The 22,571-nt window shown below is 36.2% G+C and overlaps 1 protein-coding gene across 1 annotated transcript in view; it reads right to left on the minus strand.

The window, feature by feature from the left end:
* LOC107591830 (copine-5-like) overlaps positions 1-8,804 on the minus strand; it is an 81,253-nt gene extending 72,449 nt beyond the window's left edge. Inside the window, exon 1 of the mRNA XM_016281099.1 lies at positions 8,449-8,804. Coding sequence (XP_016136585.1) covers positions 8,449-8,558 — 110 coding nt within the window. The 5' untranslated portion in view covers positions 8,559-8,804. The remainder of the gene's footprint in view (positions 1-8,448) is intronic.
* Positions 8,805-22,571: the final 13,767 nt, after the last annotated feature.

Here is a 22,571-nt window from a genome sequence, read left to right on the forward strand (position 1 = left end):
AGTTTCCTGTAAGGGGTAGGTTTAGGGGTAGGGTTGGTGTAGGGCAATAGAATATACGGTCTGTACAGTATAAAAACCATTACGCCTATGGGATGTCCCCACTTTTCACAAAAACAAACCTGTGTGTGTGTGTGTGTATATATTTATATATACACGCACACACACACACACACACACACACATATACACACATATATAGACATATACTGTATATATATATATATATATACATATTATATCCTAAAAATATTGCTGTTTCAAAATATAAAATATAAAAATATTGTTGTTCCAAAAAAGGAATAACAGAAAGCAAAAGAATTCAAAAGCAAAACAAAAGAAAAATGTTTCTAAACTCCGAACATGCATATACTTGTAAACATGGTTTCTGCAGCTTAAAATTAATAAAAGGTCTTTATTCACTGCAGAGGTACTTTTGAATTACAGTATGTTTAATAGTACAATGAACTAGTACAGTGTAAAAGATCTCTTGTAAAGGATAACTTGATTCAGTTCCTCGTGATTTGGCCCTCTTCTGTGTTTATCTCTGATCAATAAACATTCATAGTAAACACTTTCCTGAATGCACTGGCTTGCACTGGATCATAGTGCTCTGTGTTGATATTTGTGATGCTATAACACATCTCATTTTGGTGATATTAGCACCACAGATCAGTTTTTTCTCTTTGCTAAGGAAGTGGTCTGACACTATTGGACTTGTGATCCAATCACCTTCTCATCCACACTCTCCCGGAACCCAGTGGCACTGTAATTGGCACCCTCATGCAGGAGAAGCTATTTCAGCTATGGCAAATAGCTTCAAAATAGAGGGATCAAAATAGATTCTAATCTCCTCAGCCAGCCAATGAATCCTCATTGGTTCAAAGAAGCAGAAAAAAAGTAATTCAAGTTGCTATCTGGTTTAGAGGGGCAAAGAGAAATTTCAGAGCGCATGTCAGCCCTGGAGGTAGAGGAGAGGAAAGGATCATGTCGCTCATCATGTCACCAGGAATGAACACTCTTGTAGTCTGGCCACCCTGACAGGGGTATTACCACCGTGACAGACTCTCAGGTCAATGGAGAGTGCTTATCATCATGGCTATTTTATGAACTCTGAACAAAGCCAAGAGCAGGACTAAGTTTGTACAACACCAGGCAAAACATTTCCCATGAGTCAAAACAAAAGATGGCCAGCAGGGTGTAATTTAACTGTCACCTAAAGACACACTGGGCACCGGCAACCAACCAGAACATTATTAGAATGTCTCTCAAAGGTCCTGTGCCACTTCTAAGACCTAGGAATTCCTGTTATGTGTTTCATCAAATGCGATATGATCTACAATCCCTCTGTCTTCTCCGCGAGGAGTAATTACAGAAGAACAGGAGTGTCAGCATTTTTCCAGTTCGTCAACAACAAGCATGAAACAGCGTAATTAAATCCTGGCAAGTACTGTTCATAAACCAGGCATAAATCTCCACAAAAACCTTTAGTGAAGTCAGAAGCCACAGGGCCAATGATCTTGTTGTGCATGTCTCTCCCTCAATAGCTTGTAAATTAAACTAATGTGATGGTTAATCACTGTTACACAGCAAATCCTGATCTATGGTGCTCATTTATGTTGAGTTACCTCTTAATAGGATAGGCATGTTGAGTATTTGATTACAGAGGACAGCACAAATAATAAAACACAGGTTCAGCGGGTCAGATATTAATGAAGTGTCATATTGCACAATAGAATGAAAATCGCTAAAGAAAGAAAGTGATACAAAAAAATCGTTAAAGTGTTGGTAATTGTGTGATTAAGTAATTACAGTGGCAATACATTAAGTTTCAGCCTGCACCACTAGTCAGGACTATATGACTACAGTCGTTAACACTGAATAACCAACAGCTTTGAAACAATATTTATGCACTACCATTCAGACATCTGGGGTCAATCATTTTAGTTTATTTATTTATTTTTTATATAATTTAATACTTTTATTCAGCAAGGATACATTCAATTGATCAAAAGTGACAGTAATAACATTATTAACGTTACAAAAGATTTTTACAGACAGTTCATTTGAAGAATACTGAAAAGATGTACCACAGTCTCCACAAAAATATTAAGCAGCACAACTGTTTTCAACACTGATGATAATAAGAAATGTCTCTTTAACACCAAATCACCATATTAGAATAATTTCTCAATTATCATGTGACACTGAGTTGTAATAATACTATTTTAACTATTTCTAATTGTAATAATACTATTTTAACTATTTTAAATTGTAATAATACTATTTTAACTATTTTAAATTGTAATAATATTTCACAATATTACTATTTTCTGTGTTTTTGATTAATAAATACAGCTTTGGTGAGCAACCACAAACAACCCCAAACTGTAGTGTAATGTATAAAGTATATAAACTATATTGCGATATGGTCCTACTATATTGTGCATCCCTAAACACTTGTGATGATCAATTAGTTATATGAGAGTAAATTAATGCAATAATAGAGAAAGTGAGACTTCAAAATGAGATTTAAGACTAATTCTAAATGAAAAGATGTCCTTTTTATAATTGCTTAGACAAAATGCTGAACATTTCTTTGTCAAATTGAAATGTCAAATAACAAAACTAAATTTACATTTTAAAACAAACCCCAAAACAAATAAATAAATAATACAAATAAAAGAAATCTCTTCATATAAACAAACTAAGGTTTTGCCTGTGCTCTTTCCATTCAGTTAGAGGCAACCACTGTATTTTAATCATGATCCAAACAATGATGCCGCATACATGCTGCATGAGCAGTGTTTAATCTAAATTAGACTGTATAATTTCGAAATTTGAAGCAAAAACAGAATGGTCTGACTTTAACTGTGAAATCATACTACATCTGAACGAGACAGAAACAGCAGACGGGCTGAATGAGAACACTAATTCACTCTTTGACAGCAGGTGGCGCTTATGGAAATGCAGCAATACAGCCAAGATGAAAAAAATAACCTCTAAACTTTTCTAAAGACAGTCAGTTCCCCTCAGAGATACATTCATATAAACTACTCCCAACTGTATCGCAATTCATTTAACATCTCAACAGATTTGAATCGTCACATATTAGTATCGATTTTCAACCGGCTCGTGGTGCATCGTTACATCCCTACAAAGAGGTAGAGTAATGCAAAATTATTATTTACACAGAAATTGTTATCAGATAACATTTACTGAAAAACTCTTTGAAAAATGGATCAGAGTAAACCCACTATGAGTAGGTCAGAAAAATGAGAATTAATTTAAGTGATGCAAGCCAAAAACTGACCTCCACGCCATCTCTGTTTGCTATTCTAAATAGTGTTTGCTTAGGTGGTCCACCTGTTAGTGCCTTCCTGAAGATGTCAGCAAAAATAAAAATCATTTTAATCAAGGAATTTTGGAGCAAGTAATTATATTTTGATTCAAGAAAACAAAAAAGTAAACAGGGTCAGTTCATGTTGCCATAGTGATGTTATCACACCCAACCAGCCTTCTGCAACAATATTACCATAACATCCAAGAACAAATTGGTGATAATAATAATAATAATAATAATAGTGATGTTAAAGCATCAGTGCTGATCTTTAGCACATCACAATGAGTCAGTTGATGTTTTGACTATGGACATTCAAAACTATGATGCCGATCAATTTGTTTTCATTCCAATAAGGGGTCTGCTTCACTCGACTGAATAAGCCCAGTAATGATCAGAGTTGAATTGCAAGTGTAGACAAGCCTCATGTTACTCCCAGTATCTCACAAAGAGCACACAAGAGAATTATGGGTTTGTGAGACAGCCGTTTTGAGCTCTTTGATTTGACACCATCCTCTGTCAAAATGCAGGCATACCCACACTCGCTCTACTAACACATTTATACGCATACTAAATCAGCCAACTCAATTAACAACTGGCCAAGCTCTCACTCAGCCCATCCATCCGTTCAGCAGCTGTTTTTTTTCCCTCAACCATCTGTTAGACTATTCACCATATTAAGCGCTTCCCTCTGTGACTCGCAGAGGTCAGACACTCAGTCCCTCTTCTAAAAAACTACAAAAAGGGTTTCTACCAACTTAAGATTTCATTTTAATCACATATTGGCCATATCACAGACTTGTTTATTCTTAAAGACTCAAAATTACTGCCACAGTGTAATATCGGTCAATTCCTGTGTATCCAATGTCAATCAATCCTACAGAAGAAAAATCACTACAAAAAAAGGACAAAAAGATGTGAATAGAGACTGGATGAAAACAATGCATAAACTAGGACACGCACACACATGCACAACCACTTCTGCAGTAAATTACAGAGTGAATACATAATGATTGTAAATCTCATTAAGCCTCTCACATCTTTTGCCACTGATTCTGCATCTTTATCACACACTGAAGACCTCACCATCCATCCATCTATCCATCTATCCAGTCAATTAATTCCATCCATCTTTCTACATTTCTCTTTTTCTCAGTCTCACTTTGGAGTTACTTCCTTCATCGCCAGGTAAAGTTCAAGTAGCATCTAATTGTTCTTTCTTTTTGGTGGCAGAGTATTTAGATGAATAGTTCTCCCAAAAATTTACATTTGCTGAACGTTTTCTCACCTTCAGGTGATCCAAAATGCAGATGTGTTTGCTTGTTTATCAGAACAGATTTGGCTAAATTTAGCAGTACATCCCTTGGCCACAAATGGATCCTCGGCAGTGAATGGGTGCCGTCAAAATGAGAGTCCAAACAGCTGATAAAAACATCACAATAATCCACAAGTAATCCACATGACACCAAAATAATGTCTTGTGAAGCTAAAACTGTTTGTAAAAATGTAATTTATCAAGACATTTTTAACTTCAAAAAATTACTTCCAGCTAAAATACTGTAAGTCCTGTATCCATAATATTGCAGTGAAAAAGTCATCTTGTCTAAATCAAGAGAAATATCAAGCACAGATCAAGCACTGTTTACAAGAGAAAACAGTCCAAAACAGTTCTAAACAAATATATTGGTGGATTTTGATGTGAAAGGAGTGGATGGACTTTTTCATTGGAGGAAGCATTATTATGGATTATGGACTCTATTTTGGAAGCAACGGTTTACAGTTAAAATACCTTCATGGTGGATTTGTTTCTTACAAACATGCAGCTTTTCATTTCACAAGATGTTAACTGATGGATTGGAGTCGTGTGGATTATTTGTTGCTTATTGTGATGCTTTTTCAGCTGTCTGGACTCTGATGGCACCCACTCACTGCAGAGCATCCATTGGGGAGCAATTCAATGTAATACAAAATTTTTCCAAATCCGTTCAGATGAGGAAACAAATTCATCTAGTTACACCTTTGGTCACCTGAGGGTGAGCAAATGTTCATTTTGGGGAGAACAATACCTTTAACTCTAGGAAAGAAGACATGTTGGAAGCAGGACAATAAGGAATATATAAACATTTGTTGTAATATTCACAGCTCTGGGACTAAAGGTGCTCTGTTATTGTAGCATATATAACCAGACGAGGAAATCCAGCAATAAAAGGCACTGGAGCTGAACAAATAGCAAAAGAACAATAACGGCTTACAATATACCACAGCTCCATTTGGAATCAAGTCACATGCTGAGAATGGAGCAGAACCCCATCCGTAAATCATCTCCAGGTTTGCAAATACCCACCAGACAGAGCCCTTCTCAGCAGAGTAGAGCCTAGAGAGTCAAGCAGCAGAGGGGTGCAGAGTGAATGTTGATGTATTCCATGATCTGGTTCCTCACCTGCAAGGTCAACCAAGAGGAGGACGTGGATCTGCAGTGAAACTGAAGCTTGCCAACAACTGCAACTTTATTCCTCCACTTTTACAGCACAGAGAGCTACTCATGGAGGACAGTAACAACAGGGACACATAGTTTCTGGCATGGACACCCTTACTGACCCCAAGTAAGTGTATAACAAAAAAGTATCTTTCTAAGACCCACTAAGTATATCCAAAAACTTTTTTTCTGCCATTTGACCATAGTAAAACAAAACCAATCAAAACCCAAAACCCAATTAGTGCCAGACAACTGGATCAATCGCGTATCTCTCACCCACAGGACAGCTTTTGTTTGTGATAAGGGTTATCACAAAGCCTCTGGTTTGTCAGACCAAACTTTCTGCTCTCCAATAACATCAGCAGGTTATGAGGGAATCTGGAGGGGGAAGTGAAGCGATTCAATTCCATGTCTGCCACAATCCCCTGATAATCAGCCCAAACTAAATCAATTACAGAGAACAAACGCAGGTGATGATTTCCACCTCCGCCACACAGAGTCTCATCACAGACCTGGAGAGAATGTTCTGCACTGACAGAGAAGGCCATAACGGTTCAGGGCCAGTAGATGTACTTATTCATTTATTCAATCACAGGCGCAAGAAGGTGGCAAAAATCTATTTCAATTCAAATAACAAAAATATTTTTTTACAAAAATCTATAATCAGATCACATATTTGAACACTAATGAGTTTTTTTATCTGTGTTTGATTATTGCAGTTATGGGTATGTAGAACCGAGAAAAATTAAAAATCCTATAAAGCACAGCTGATGGAATTTCATAATTAGAACTGGGAACCAATCCTAATCAGATCAAACAAAAATCTTCTAAAAATGATCTTAGAATCAAATGAGGTACTACAGGACAAACTAATATTCCTATTTTAAGTTTAATCCAGATATATGTATATATTTTTTTAGAATTAGAATTTTATTTGAACCCATTATATATACGGATATATGATATAAATACCTTTATAATGGATAATAAATCCATTAGCATTCCTTTAGGATTTTTGTATTTTTTGTAGTTTATTTATTCGACAAGGAAGATAAAGAATGGAGAAACGGGTAGAAAATGCAAAAACAAAATATGCTCTTATATGTGCATGTTATTTAAGACCCTTGTCAAATTCATGTCATGTCAAGTTCAAATTAAAATCCAACTTATATAAAGAGTTTTGTGTAATGTTTAATTGGTACTATTGCTTGTATTTTGATATAATCATTAAGTTGCAAATGTATTTATATTTTAAAAGCAATTTATATCTAGTTCATTAAAAACAGTTGAGATCACATTTAGCTAATGTGATGAAGTCTTGGTCTTTAAAAGAGAAATTCATTCAGCTAACAATCAGACCAAATTACACCCATAATCAATATTCTTTCTTTCTTTCTCAATGCAGACAGCAGGCAATATTAACTTGCAACTGAGAAGTTAGCGAGCTTATGGTTATTAGCTACTTGCACAGGAAATTGCTCTCATTAAATAGATGGTCTGACTGTCAAGTTGGGAAATTCAGTAAAATAATTTTGTCTAAATTGGACTGAAGCATGTATAATTGACTATAAGCGACTATTAAAGACATAGCAGATGTTGCGTATGCCAGCCGTATCCATTACTCCTCAAGATGATTGAAAACCCAAACCAATAGCCCTCCTATCAGTCTGAGCAATGAACCGGCTGTGGTCCTGGCTGCGGAGCCCCATGACTGAAATTCATTGGAATTACAGGAATTATGTTGCATGCAACATATAAAAACCCCTTTCTGCTATTTTGTACTGTAGTGAAGAATATATCCATTGACATGAGGACATCTGGGTGGGGTTTTTATGTTTCTTCTCATGAATATTCTCTGTTTGCTTCGGTACTACAGTACTATGATTTGGCAACTAGTAATATCACATTTTACAAGCCAACAAAAAATAATTAGATGAAAAACTGAAGATGGATTTCCTCTAACAAGCAGTTCACATAACGCAACTAAATACACAAACGTGACGTTTATTATTGATATAAAGCAAAGATGATGTTTATAGGGGACTTTCCCTGATGTTCAGAACATCTGACAACTTATGGCATCTCTATATGGAGACAGCTGAGGTGAAGTTCTTTGGGCAAGCAGCCTATATAGATGCAACTAACCAGATATATTAGATATTTACGCTCATATCAGTATTGTAGAGCCAGAAAATCTGAGTCAAAATTGTTGCATGTGAACTGTTACTTCTAAAACTTTATTTTATTTTATTTTTATAATTAATGGCAGCTCATAACCAAAAGTGCATTCCATTAACAGTTATAGGCTATAAACTATGCTAAATAATGCTTAAAATAAAGTCTCATCCCAAAGGAAAAAAATGTTATGCTTCTATAGACCAAACCCATTTACATACTGATGCTTCTCGTGCTCTCAGTTAACGGAACCAGTATGCTGGTTTGGAAAAAAACAAATAGAAAGAAGAAAAATCTAACTTTTTTTTTTTTCCAACAGAACCAAATATTCAATTTAAGACCACTAACACACGGTAAAATTGTTAAGAATTTTTATATAGTCAAAGTATTGATATTATGTGGTTAACATGAACTATAAACGCCATGAAATCAAAGTGATTTCAACTTGAGTGAGTCATACCTGCACGAGACGGTGATCTCCACCTTGGTGGCAGGAATATTCTCCGTAATAGTGTCGAACTCGCACACTGAGGCCATGTCCTCTAGTTTATCCATAACGTCGCCTTCCATGGGCGCGCGGGACAAGAGGAAGCTCTCTACTTCAAACAGTTTTGCAGTTCTGGGTCCTGCGGTGCTTACTCAAATCTCCCAGCTCAGCAGAGTGACAGAGAATCAGCGTCTGTGCTGGAGTCCGCGGATGCCCTTGTGATGCGCTCAAAATAAGAAATCAGCAATGTTGCAAGAAAACAAAAAGAAGACTACATAAAGGGTTTGGTTTGCTAAATGAAAACCTCAAGGAAGAGTACAGGTGCGCGACTTCTGACAGCGGTGAGATCTCTCTGTCTGCACTGAGTGGAGTGGAAAGTAAAAGAGCAGAACTCCACCCCTAGCGCATTCTTTCACATATTATACGTGCTTTGCTCTCTCTCGGCGTAGCATCACGCTATTGATCCATAGATACGGCTCATTACTTGCCTGAGCTATTTCTCACAGCGGTTAACTTCTGAAATACAACGCACACTGTAAAAATAACGAGGGGAAATTAACGCACAAAATGCTAAATTAAAATTACAATATTGCAACAAATTGCATTACATTGAATTAAATGTGAAATTTTAAAGCAGAAAGCAGAAAGACTGAATATGTAATTTTGTACAACATACTTGAATAATCTTTGTTTTATTTACAACTGAAACCCCATTCTTTCAAAAGAGATAATACATGTATTTTACTGTAAAATATAGAAAAACTACCTTACAAATTACGGAGAAGATTCATGTTGTTTTTTGTAAGGCAATATGCAAACTTTTACAGTATTATATTGTTAAAAATCTGTTTTTATAAGTAAAAAGGATTACTCCTTAATGTACTGTATGGAGAAAGGTGCATGATCAAAACTCCCTTCATGAGCAATCGCATTTCTTTAGCGTTTATTTACATTTTTAATGCTAATAGGCAGGTTTTAGTAGCAAATAGGATTCCTAACTTGACATATATAGTAAGGAACTGTGAAATACAGACAAAATGCTGTCCCATACTTGTAACATATTGTTTTTTTTTTTGTAGTTATAAGTAATAATTACAGAAAATGTTAAAAGTTGTTTTCACTAGTTGAATCAAAATTAATTAAAACTATTTTCTTGGCAACAGAGGCTTTTGTTGATAACATTTCAGACTTTTTTCTGCTGCTGAAAATCAGTGGTTTGTTATCAGCAAATATTTTGAAAGGACTAGAATAGCTATCGCATAAAATCCCATTACATCTAGTCGGCGATAGGAATGTTAATGCTGATAAAAAGCACAGCGTGAGATGGCCCACCCTGAGTTCTTCATGCTGCAACTGCATTTCAGCACCACAGTATTGGACAGCTCCGTCATCCCTTTTACTGTCATCCAGCAACACTAATTGAAATAAATAAATAAATACTGGTACAGACAAATTAGTCTTAGAGTCACCATTAATCTTTTGTCAGATTTAATTACAGCTGCTGTTGTCCACCCTGAACCCAATGACCCTGCTGACCAATTTCAGAGCTTTTTCCCCACACACCCAACTTCCTCCAAACCACCCAGTGAGTAATTATGGGTGTTACTAGTGGAGGGCTGAAGGTGAAAGCATGTGGCTTGCATTCTGACAGGACGACATGCTGGAACATTATAAAGTCCCACTGTCACAGAGATCCAGGCTCCAGTGGGGAGGGCGCTGACTGACACAATGGTGTTGAACTGGTTTTGAGGCTTGGGTGCGATGTGTGTGAAAAAGAAAATAGAAACTCTAAAGAGAGAACAGACTGACTATGAGACAGAACGAGAACCCTCTCAAACTCTTGAATTACTCTGCTGCTCAGAATACGTATTTCCTATCAACTGCATCTGTTATTGTTCCTCTTGAGCCGAGAGTGAAAATGGAGAGACACTTCATTCAGTCTTTCCCCTTGGTTTAGATCCAATTCCACAGAGGACTTCACAGATTGACATCCAGCCCTGCCTTTCCGTCACACACACCGGCGTATCAGACACAGATGCCTCTTTTCTCACTGCCTCCGTTAAATTTCCATCTCCAAATATCACTCGCCACAATAAATCAGAAACCAAATGGAAAACAAGGCACTGTCACTGAACCAGCCATTGCTACTTAATTTCATGGCTTTATGCATGGTGGAAACCATTAGACAAGTGGCTTCCCTGAACGTGACAACATTTATCCACAGGCCAGCCCACCTGGACACAACGTAATGGGAGACTGTGTCAGAGATTTGGTGCTTTCTCAAGCTGAAAACTCCGTAGCAGGTCACCCCTGCCATATCTGCTCACAGACCCTCTATGCAACCCAATACATCATTTCATCCATCACTTCCTAAAGAAATACAGGCTGCATATCCTTTATCTTTGAATTCCGGTCATGGGATTCAGTATGAGGTGGGTGTTTATACTTATACAGCCAGTGGAATTGTTAAAGCGACTCCAATTTCAAAGTTATTTTTTAAAAGAAAGTAACAACTGATCTTTTGTTCCATATTGTTGCAATGTAGGGAGGGGACTGCATTGGTTGTTCATTGGATTCTGAGATGTGGGTGTTGTACCCAAAAGTTTGTTAAATTATTTAACAAAATTATAATTTTTAATTATTGGAGAAGTAATATTTTAATTAAACATTACAAAATGAAACATATGCATGGATGAAGTGTCCACAAAAAGATCAATAACAACATGCATTTACAAAAATAGATACAATAGATTAATTTTCATTTCATGCCAAAATGCACCTCTTTTTCTGTTGTTGTCTTAAAAATTGCTGCAGTGATGACGTGTTTTTGTAGGTCCTACCTAGAAGTTAGCATCACCTTGGTTCCCCGGACAAAAATCCAATAGATTTTTCCATTGGCTTTTGGATTACTGTAAAAAAATTAATTCTGTGACCAACAAAAGTTTCTAATTCTTAAACATTTAGTCATGTCACGCTGGTTTTGGGGGTTTTGTTTCTTGTTTAGGTATCCTTGTCTTTTATTTAGATATTTAGCATGTTTCATGTTCCTGTCATGTGTTTCCCTACCCTGTCATGTGATCCTGCTATTAGTTCCTTTGTTCAATGTGTCATGTTGTTATTGGTTGTCTTAGTCATGTGTCTTGTTTCTCATTGGTTGGATTGTGTCATGTGACCTGTATTGTTTGGTATAAGTAGCCCTCATGTTGCCATTAGGCTTGTTTGACTTCATGCGGTGCTGCAAAGATCGGCTGCCGCCTGACAAAAGTAATGAATTCTGGTTAGAACATTTGTCCAACTTTGATTGCTGCTGCAGAAGCCTTACGATCACATGTGCCATCAAAGTACCGCGAGAGCAAAACGAGACCAGCCACGAGGTCAGGCGCTGCAGTTGCTCAAAATCGGCTGCGAAAGCCTTGATGATGACACACTTTATTCTCATTGGTCAGATTCTGCGATGACAAGCACGACGTGTGTTGCATGCTTATTCTAACAATTCAATTCCAATAATGCTCACAAATCCGGGTTTTTATAACAGTAAACGCATTTTTAGTGTAGTCACACTTTTATATTGAGTCATTTTCATCAAAAACACTGATAAAAGCATATATTCCCCCACTTTATCGGTATTTAGTAGCCTATATGTTTATATGCTGAACTTTATTCTTGAACAGATGACGCTGTATTAACTTAAGCACTACATAAAAAGTGTTTCTGTTGATCATAAAAACGTTTCTTTATATTTGAGAAATATTGCATTTAATTCACTTTATCTGTGATAGAGTATGCAAACACTGCGAGAGTGTCACTACCCGTAGCAGAAAGTGTCCTACTTGACGTCTCCACTTTTAATTCTGCCCCGACTGCATGTGGCTACTCTTGCCAGCCGGTGGCAGGCTAGTGTAGTTCATCTTGAACAAGCCTATTGTTTCCCGTCCAGTATTGTTCGTGTAACCCTCTGCTGGTAAATTTTTGTTTCAAGTCAAGTCTTTGTTTGTATTTTAGATTTCACTTGTTCAATAAACTGTACTTGGGTTCATTACGCTCGCCTTCAGTGAATTATCGTTACAGGTCATCGAGATTAATTTCACAAATGCACATGACTTGCTGAAACTGAAGTGCTAAAATGCTAACTTGTTTCCGGGTTTTGGCCTACAAAAATACTCTCTATACTTACTCTGTATAGTAGTCCATGACCAAAGTTAAAATTGTGATTTCAGTTGATAACGATGGGTCATTGCACACTATATTACGAACTGCTAAAGCATTTTGTTTTTATCAATTCATCTGTCTGTTATTTTGCCACAAGCTGATGAAAACAGCTGTGAGAACACGGTCTATCTCCCCTGCACAGATGATTCTCTCTCTGGATTCCTTCTGGGTTTGGCCACATGTTGCTTCAGTTCAATGAGGTGGATTCTGTCACCGCTGGCTCAATGGATACACAACAGCTTATTTGTTGTTAGTCAAATTGAACTCCGTCCTCCTCAGGCAGGAGTCTGTTTAAGAGTTATATCTTCTCTAAAGCTTTTGACAAATGCCATATTCCATTTGAGAAAGACATAACTATGGAGAAGCAATGCATTTAGTGTTTCAACAACACAATAAAATAAAGCTTGTTTGAAGCCATTGGTTTCTAGGTCAAAAAATAAGTTCTCAGAGAAATGGATTACAATAAGCCTACAAACTGCAATGTAACTTCAGTTTGAAAGGTAAAGTAAGTGTTAAATAAAAGAGTGGTTTATGAAAGCTTTTAGATGGCAAAGTTATAGCTTTGTAAAGATCATTCATTGTCCACAGCACTCTGGTTATCGATCTGTATAGGAATCTAAAAATTCAATATAAAAGACAGTGAGAAAGATATGGTGACACATGCTATAGTAACAAGCAGGTTTGGGGGTCAGGTGATTTGTTCTGTGTCAGGAGGACTGTGTAGCGTCTGGACCACTCCAACACACAATATATATTTTGTTAGCTAGATTTCACAAATACTTTGTAACACCCCAGGACGCCGAACAAGACCCTGGTTTCATGGTAACCCGATAAGTCAATAATCATGCAGATTTATGTTACAAACTTATAGAATTGTACAGTAAGAAAGTTATTTCCTTTAACCAGGAAATTAACGTTCTTAGAATTGACAAGACGGTTGACCCTGAGTGGTCAGCTAAATATCTACAGTGGATCTAAAATATGAATAGTTAATTATAACTAGTTATGGTTAATTATTCATATTTCCCCATGAGCTGATTCGCTACAACTGTCTCCTTCTTTAATGTTCTTATGTAAATATAATCACTTCCAATCAAAATAAATCTCTGAGCACAACATGTTTGACTAAGGCCCACACCATTTACTCACCCACCCATCCATCATTTACTCACTCTTATGTCGATTCAAACTTGCAAAACGTTCTTTCATCTTCGGAACACAAATTAAGATATTTTTGATGAATTCTAACAGCTCTCTGACCCTCCCATAAACAGCAATGTAATTACCATGATCAAGGTCCAGAAATGTAGCAAGGGGTTCGATAAAATAATCCATGTGACATCAGGGGTTCGTGGTAATTACATTGCTGTCTATGGGAGGGTCAGAGAGCTGTTAGAATTCATCAAAAATATCTTAATTTGTGTTCCGAAGATGAACGGAGGTCTTATGGGTTTAGAATGACATGAGGGTGAGTAATTAATGACAGAAATTTCATTTTTGGGTGAACTAACCCTTTAATAAAGTACTCAAACATGTCAGCAAAACTTACATGTGGCTCGATGATCCTTTTCCATGTTGGCCGGCCAGTTTTGGTGAACACAACACAAAATTAAAGTCATTTTAACAGTAAAATTGTGGCAGTCAGCTTCTTGCGCTTCACACTCTAGTCCAGTAGACGTGGAAATGTTCACCTGGCATTCTGGTATTTTAATAGCAAACATAAAATGTGCAAATGTAGAAATTTTTGGGGTGAATTATTCCTTTAAATTTCATTCTGTGAGATAAACAAAAAAACACTATAACGCAAAAAAGGTTTTTGAACTTTACCTTGCACATCCCTACCTGAAGAGGCTGAGTAAATTTGCAGAAGCCTCCTCTGCTGAATAGTTCTCTAAGAAAACCTTTAAAAAATGACCTTTTGTTTGATAACAAAAGAACAAGCCAAAGCAGTGAAAATAGAAAAGAGAGAGCAGTCAAAATAATATTTGGGCTCAGAGATGATTGCCCTTTGTACTTGAAACACCAAAACAAACATTCTGGTTAGAAGTCAAGTAACATTCAAACCTTCAGAAGTTTTCTGCACAAAAGTCAGTTTCTTGAATTTTTCAGAAGATCATGCATAGGTCCTTACATCTGTAATCTTTGCCAATGTTTTACATAAATGTAGAAGACACATTAAAGCTGCTTGCTTAATTGAAATAATAATCAACAAATTGATTAACTGATCAGGAAAAGTATTCTCATTTGACCTTATCAAATCTTTTTATTCTTTTGCAGTATTCTTTTGAGTGGTCTAACCTATCACGGTCATGTTAAGCAACCAATAGCCAATCAGAGGCATTTACCTCAGGAGCTGCTGTATTACAAAATCCACTCACTTCCATTTAAAATGGTTTTAGCACGCACTCACTGACTCAGTTCTTCACTCTCGCAAATGCTCTCATTATAACCAATGAAGTGTAGAAAATATGTAAATAAGAGGTTTATTGCACAGAGCAGGCTGCTTTAATGATTATATCTGAACTGAAGTGATTGACAATGGAGGAAAACTGCAAAAATTATTTATAGATAAATATACAAATAAAAAAAGAAATAAAGTGTAAATATGTGTGCACAAATAAATAAATAAATGTGCAAGGAAATATATAAAAAGAAAAATAAATAATAAAACAAATAAATAAATAAATAAAATATAGATTAAGATTACTTTATCAAGAACAATTATAAAAATAAAAATAAATTTCTGATTTGTCAAAATCATCCTGTTCTAAGATACATTAAAGGAGACATATTATGCCCCTTTTTACAACATGTAATATAAGTCTCTGGTGTCCCCAGAATGTGTGTGAAATTTCAGCTCAAAATACTCAACAGATCATTTATTATATCATTTTGAAAATGCCTATTTTGAGTGGAAGCAGAAACAAGCTGTTTTTCGTGCCTGTCTCTTTAAATGCAAATGAGCTGCTGCTCCCCGACCCCTTTTCCAGAATAGAGCTGGGCCATTACAGCTCAACCTGCTAAAAAAACATCTGTTTTGGTTCTGATTATCATGTTTATTTCGCTGAAATCATGTGTTTTAAACCATATGAGTTTAAACTTCTTATATACGGTTTTCTGAGAGCAGACATCCGAAGCACAGGGTGTCTGTGGAGGTAAACAGCTGGGAAATAAATCACATGTTTATTTTAGATCTGTGTGGCAGCAGCAATATACATTAAATAAATCAATAATTCCACTGCTCTCTTGTCTCCTCTGAGGCTGGGACTCTAAAGTAAAGTGACATGTGAACTCAGAATTAGTGTTCTGCATTTATCCCATCCAAAGTGTGCACACACACAGCAGTGAACACACACCTGGAGCAGTGGGCAGCCATTTTTTGCTGCAGCACCCAGGGAGCAGTTGGGGGTTCGGTGCCTTGCTCAAGGGCACCTCAGTCGTAGTATTGAAGGTGGAAGAGAGCACTGTACATTCCCCCCCCCCCCCTACAATCCCTGCCGGTATGAGACTCAAACCCACAACCTTTGGGTTCCAAGTCCAACTCTCTAACCATTAGGCCACGACTTCCCCTAAATATTATCTCGTCTGTGCAGCCAAAGACAGAACAGTTAGCATGTTTTGCTCAAACTTTCGCCATGGCATTAGAGCTGGTACACCGTTGTCGCTTGCGAAAACCCAATGACGGCGCCGTGGGTGGAAACTTACAGATTAAAGGGCGGTAATATTATAATGAGATCACTTTGCCACGTCACCAAGGGAGCGAAATCAGACGCTTGTTTTCTCAGACGCTTGCAGAAAAAGGATTACCAAAACAAAGTTACTGGGTTAATCTTTTTCACGTTTCCTTGGTTGGTAGATGCACCGGGGACCTGATTATAGCACTTAAAACCAGGAAAAGTCCGATTTTCATGATATGTCACCTTTAAAAGGGACAAATTTAGGTTGGTAAGGTACATTCAGTTATTGCAAAGTAAATGCAGGGCCCAATAAGAAACAATGTCAGCAGAGAAGGAGTATTCCATAAATGCGGAAATGGCTGGTGTCCTTTGACATAAGATTCTAATAGCCAATTTTAAGTCAGAAGGATTCTGTGGAGTTTCAATTAACCTTTCTAGAACACACTGCTCTTTGGTCTGGAAGGTTCAAAGTATTATGACGGTTTAAGGTGTCGAGTGCAACTATGCTTCGCTCATAGCACCGGAACAAAATATCACTCCATTATGACCCAATTTCAACCTCTTCTCTCAGAGCACATATACATATTCATGAACTCACTAATCAGAGACCAACCATATGCATGCACGAAAGAGGAGATTTTAATTATTACCAGACGGCTCAAAGAGCACCGAGTGCTCATTAAGGGTTTGGTGCAAAATAAAGAGAAGTGTATGACAATGACATAGTGCTGGAACTGTTTTATATTTATTTATTTATTTAGTTTTATTTTTATTTTATTTTTTTATTGGAGGGAGATACCTGGAGAGAAAATATTGAAAAAGGTATTGGGAAACACCAAGGAAAGAAAGGAACAGTGCCATAAATTGGATTTTAAATACCCTATTAGTGTAAAACTAATATTGAAGTATTAAATAAAGATGACATCAAAGATTCAAAAATATTCAGAATATGAAAAATGTCACATGGAAAAAAACATACATACACACACACGCACATAAATAATATTTTTCCCGAAAATGCTATATATTAATGCATTGGACTAAAACTTTCTGATTTTGCTCAGACTGGGTATAACAAATTATATTTTATATAAATAATTTTTTTAAGGATTTTTTTCTCCACTTTGTTACAGTTGTGGTGTTCCCAGTCAAAAATTACTGGTCTATAAAAAATCACTTGTAAATTTCTCATTATGCTATATTATTACCAAATACTGGATTTAAGATAATGAGAGATTTACAAGCAATTTTTAAAAAGTCAGGAACACCAAATTAGATAAAGGATTTTCAGTACAAGTGTTAACACAAACTAAAGTAAAATGTTAGGTAAGATTTCAAGGCAACCAAGCAGAATTATATTCACTATAATCATTTTATTTTTCGGTTCCATGAGGTACCAATGCCAATGCACACAAACATTCACAAAATCATTACTTGTTTCCCATTCAATGCCAGCGGCCATTCTACAGCAGATATGTCATCTGCAATGAAAAAGGGCAATGGCAGGAAATAGGAAGGCAAGTTGGAAGCTTTAAAAAATTACCTGTTTCCTTGAAAGCCTTATGCGAGCTCCTACGCAGAGTTAGAAATGTCAGATGTTCCCTCATGTAAACAAACACCCAACATCCAAAGATGCTTCCAAGACTATAAACACACACTGCACCTTTCGCAAACTGTGGCCTTATTTAAATCTTTCATAAAATCAGTAATGTTTTACATTCTCTTTTGCATTCTACCATTTTGTATTTCAATGTTGTTGAATTACAAAAGCCCAAATGTCTAAAGCACAACTGTTTAATTCCTAGTTCCTCTACAAACCTGCTGCTGTCAACAATGCACTGAGCCGCTATGATAGAGGAATGATCCCACAGACAACAGCAAATCCTAATCCTGTTACTCTGGGATACCAACTGATGCTAATGTGGTTTGATGTAAAAGCAGTGGCAATTCCTTCCCACAAAATACATCAAAAGAGATTTATGAAAAGAATATGAAGCTATTTAAAAGACAATATTTTGTTATTGATTTACAAAGGACGATTTTTTTGGATCACTTTTAGATTAATGTGTGGAACAAAATAATAATCCTGTAAATATAATTCAGTTTAAGGCCTGGGGGAATTGATAATTCAATGGCTGGAGAAGTATATCTTATCAAAGCTGTATAGAAATGTTTGGTTTCAGCTACAGAACAAAAAACACAAACGGAGGAACAAGTGGCACAAACTAACACATGGCTAGTTGTAATATAAACGCGGGTGGAACCTTTAAACCATGTATATGATGAAATTTAATTTGTTTACTCATTCATACTAAAACAGCAAAAAAAAAAATTTTTAAATGCACTACTGTTCAAATTTTGTTTTTGAAAAAAGTATCTTATGCTCTCCAAAGCTGCATTTATTTGAACAAAATACAGTAAAAACAGAAAATAATCAAACATTGAAATGAAATATTACAATTTAAAATAATTTTCTTTTTTAAAGGGGTCATATGATGCGATTTCAAATTTCCTTTCTCTTTGGAGTGTTACAAGCTCTTGGTGCATAAAGAAGATCTGTAAAGTTGCAAACACTAAAGTCTCAAATCCAAAGAGATATTCTTTATAAAAGTTAAGAGTTAACCACGCCTACCTAAAACGGCTCGTTCTAACACGCCCCCACATATCTACGTCACGATGTGGGAAGATTTGCATAACGCCACCCAAATGTTCACGCAAAGAAAGAAGGCGTAACTTTTATTCTCGCTGTAGTATTGTTGTTGCTGCCATGTCGTGAAGACGCTGTGTTTCGTTGTGAAAGCGGAACTACTTTGTTTGGTCTTCCAAAAGAGGACACGACTAGAAATCAGTGGTTAAGTTGTATTTACAACACTGTTCCAGAACAGTTTAACCCAAATATTCAGATGTGTGCAGCACATTTTATGCAGGACTGTTTCCTGATCCTGGGAGAGTAGACTACAATGCCGGCTGTTCTGACTCACAGACTGTAAGTACGTTTTCATATTTAAAGAATTTGCCACTGACATTTCAAACATGAGTTTTTGGGCAGTGTAGAGTAGGGCTTGTTGTTTGTCATTTCTCCGATCACAAATGCAGACATGGTTTTATGTTTACGTGGCGCGATGCAACGCAACGTGTAAAAAGACAGTATAACTCATTATAATCTGTAATTATGTCCCCACTGAATGCAATGAATGCCACTTTTATAATGGGTTTTCATGTTTTTGAATCACCGCTCCAGACGGACAGGGCATCGTCACAATATGGTAAGGGGCGTAACATTTCCGTCACATGCTTGAGGTATTCGGCCAATCACAACGCACTGGATAGCTGGCCAATCAAAGCACACCTTGCTTTTTCAGACCGATGAGCTTTGTAAAAATCGACGCGTTTCAGAAAGGCTGGGCATAGAGGAGAAACAATAATGTACAGTATGTGGAAAATAATGTGTTTTTTAACCTTAAACTGCATAAACACATTTCATTACACCAAATACACAAAAATAATGTTATTTTTAGCAACATCATATGACCCCTTTAAATATATTTTAACATGTTATTCCAGTGATGGCAAAGCTGAATTTTCAGTAGGCATTTCAAGTATCAAGTGATATTCAAATGATATTCAAGAAATCAAACTAATAGAAATCAAACCTAGTTGAGCTTGGATTTTTATAAAAAAAAACATATATATTTTATTCAAATAGTTAAAAGTATGTGCTGTATTCGTGAAACAATGCCACATACTTGTACCAGATATTTTTTAATTGAATGTGAAAAAGCACTTTAAAGCTGTAAACATCACAAGACAATTTTTATGAACGTCTAGAATGAAAACAATAATTTTAGCTATTGGTAAAATCACGAGAAGCATTAAACTACATCAGTACACACTTCCTTTTGAGGGATGAATTCAGTTTGCTTATAATAGACTGAAAGGTCAGATACATACTGTATATATACATACATATCACTCAAGCCTCGATGACAGCGTAGATGAGGATGTGAGACCTGATAAAAAACCTCAGCACACACACAGTCCTAGGCTATATCAGCATATAGTATTATGATCTCACATCACTGAATACGAGCAAACATTACTGTACATCCATGCACATGTGCCTAGGGACATCATTAGAGGAAACAACTCAGTGAATGAATGTGTGTGTGTGTGTGTTTGTCCATATACCTCCATATACCATATACCTGAGGTGTGAACTAAAGAGTTCAACTCGCAAAGCTCTGCTAACTTCAGATCCGTTTCCATCCAATCGGGTGATGAGTAGCTATAACCTCAGGGAGGTTGAGCAGCTCCAAAAACTACAGCGGGGAAGATAAAACAGGAATTTGTCTAGTTCACTGACTGTATCAGTCACTGCCAAATCCTTTGCTTTACACCCTAAGGAAATTCACAACAGTGATCAATTGCGACCGAGTGGCTGGTCAGGTCTGTAACAGACATTAGCTGAATATGATAGATGAATCTGAAGATGAAAGTACAGTTTCACTGCTCTTATTATGGGAGGGACTGTGTATGATTATTGCCCATTCTCCAGCTTGATCAATGCCATCACAGACTTTACTAATTTTCTGACCCTACTGACTGCTCCACTGACAGGGCACAAATAATAAAAAGCCCTCTGGGGAATTGACTGCTAAATAACGACTCATCCTGACAGCAATTTCCGAACTGAACACATCTCTTAATCTGAGGTTCACACAATGGAAAATACATGGGTGTTCCAACAAGGATATACAGTAATGACAGAGGTAAATAGAGTACAGGCTGCTGCAGAATATTGTTTCTGAGAAATATTTTTCTGCTTTTGCTCTGCAGTCAATAACTCATGTTAAACAAACTCACACATTATTCATAATGTAGACAGTGCAAAGATACCCTCTGGTGTGGCTCAGAATTGAAAACTAACATCATGAGTGTCAGTGTAAAGGATGTAACAGAGTTAAAAGTTGTTGACTTTGTGTCTTCAGTTATCAAATACCCACAAAGCTAACTCAAAAAATAGAGTGGGGTAAAATGTGTCACCGTGTTAATCCAGCACTGAGAGATGCATTTCAGAAAACGTTAAAAACTTGTTTTAAACCAAAAACTGTACATTTTCTACACGGAAATTATCCAAACAAATGTATCCCACTCTAAAAATTTTGACTAGCATTCAAAACCTTGGGCTCAGTAAGATAATTTAATATCTTTTTATTTTTTGTTTATTTTTTATTTTTGGAAAGAAATTAATACTTTTATTTAGCAAGGATGCATTAAATTGATCAAAAATGTAAGACATTTACATTGTTACATTTCTATTTTCTATTTTATTTAGATTTCTATTTTAAATAAATTATTTTTGCAATCAAACAATCCTGATAAAATGTATCAAGATTTCCACAAAATTATTAAGCAGCACAGCTGTCTTCAACATTGATAATAATGTTTCTTGAGCATCATGTTAACATATTAGAATAATTTATGAAAGATCATGTGACACCAATCAGATAAATGCAGCCTTGGTGAGCATAAAAGATGTCTTTCAAAACTATTTTAAAAATCTTACCAACCCCAATTTTTTGACTGGTAGTGTATATGCTGTTGAATCGCCAATATATAAAACACTGTCTTTTGTTTTGGCTACAGATTAGACATGAATTATTCAATAATGCATTTTGGCTTAAACGGTATCTGTGGGAAACAGCGTGCCAGATCCTTCAGGGAAAGTTATCAGGCAATGTTAAATATTATAAAATTATGAAAACTGTTTCAAAATATTCAGAATATTAAATCTTTTCAGACTGCTTTATAATGCTCAGTAAAATAAGACTTGGTAATGAGAATTTACATGTAGCATAGACTTTTATCAAAAGTGGCTTACAAATGATAAATAATAGCGGCTGAGGCAAGTAGAATCATGTCATTTTTAATAATTGTATTGTATTCTCTGTAGCTAAAAGGCAACTTAAAAATAAAAAGTACTCTAAAACGATTGATTGTAAATGTATCTTTTCAGCATTACATTGATTCATACTATTAAATATTTCCTTCACTTTCATGAAAAAACTTTATCAGCTTCAAGTGCTGGGCATTCACAAAAAAAGACCAAAAATCTGTGCAATTTCATGTTGCTGGGAATGACTGTGCCATCAATACAAGAAACATCAGGGACAATCACCAAAGATGGCACATTTCAATGCCACACTATGA

The sequence above is a fragment of the Sinocyclocheilus grahami genome, unplaced genomic scaffold, assembly GCF_001515645.1.
Source record: "Sinocyclocheilus grahami isolate Dianchi unplaced genomic scaffold, SAMN03320097.WGS_v1.1 scaffold146.1, whole genome shotgun sequence".
In the NCBI taxonomy this organism is placed as follows: Eukaryota; Metazoa; Chordata; class Actinopteri; order Cypriniformes; family Cyprinidae; genus Sinocyclocheilus; species Sinocyclocheilus grahami.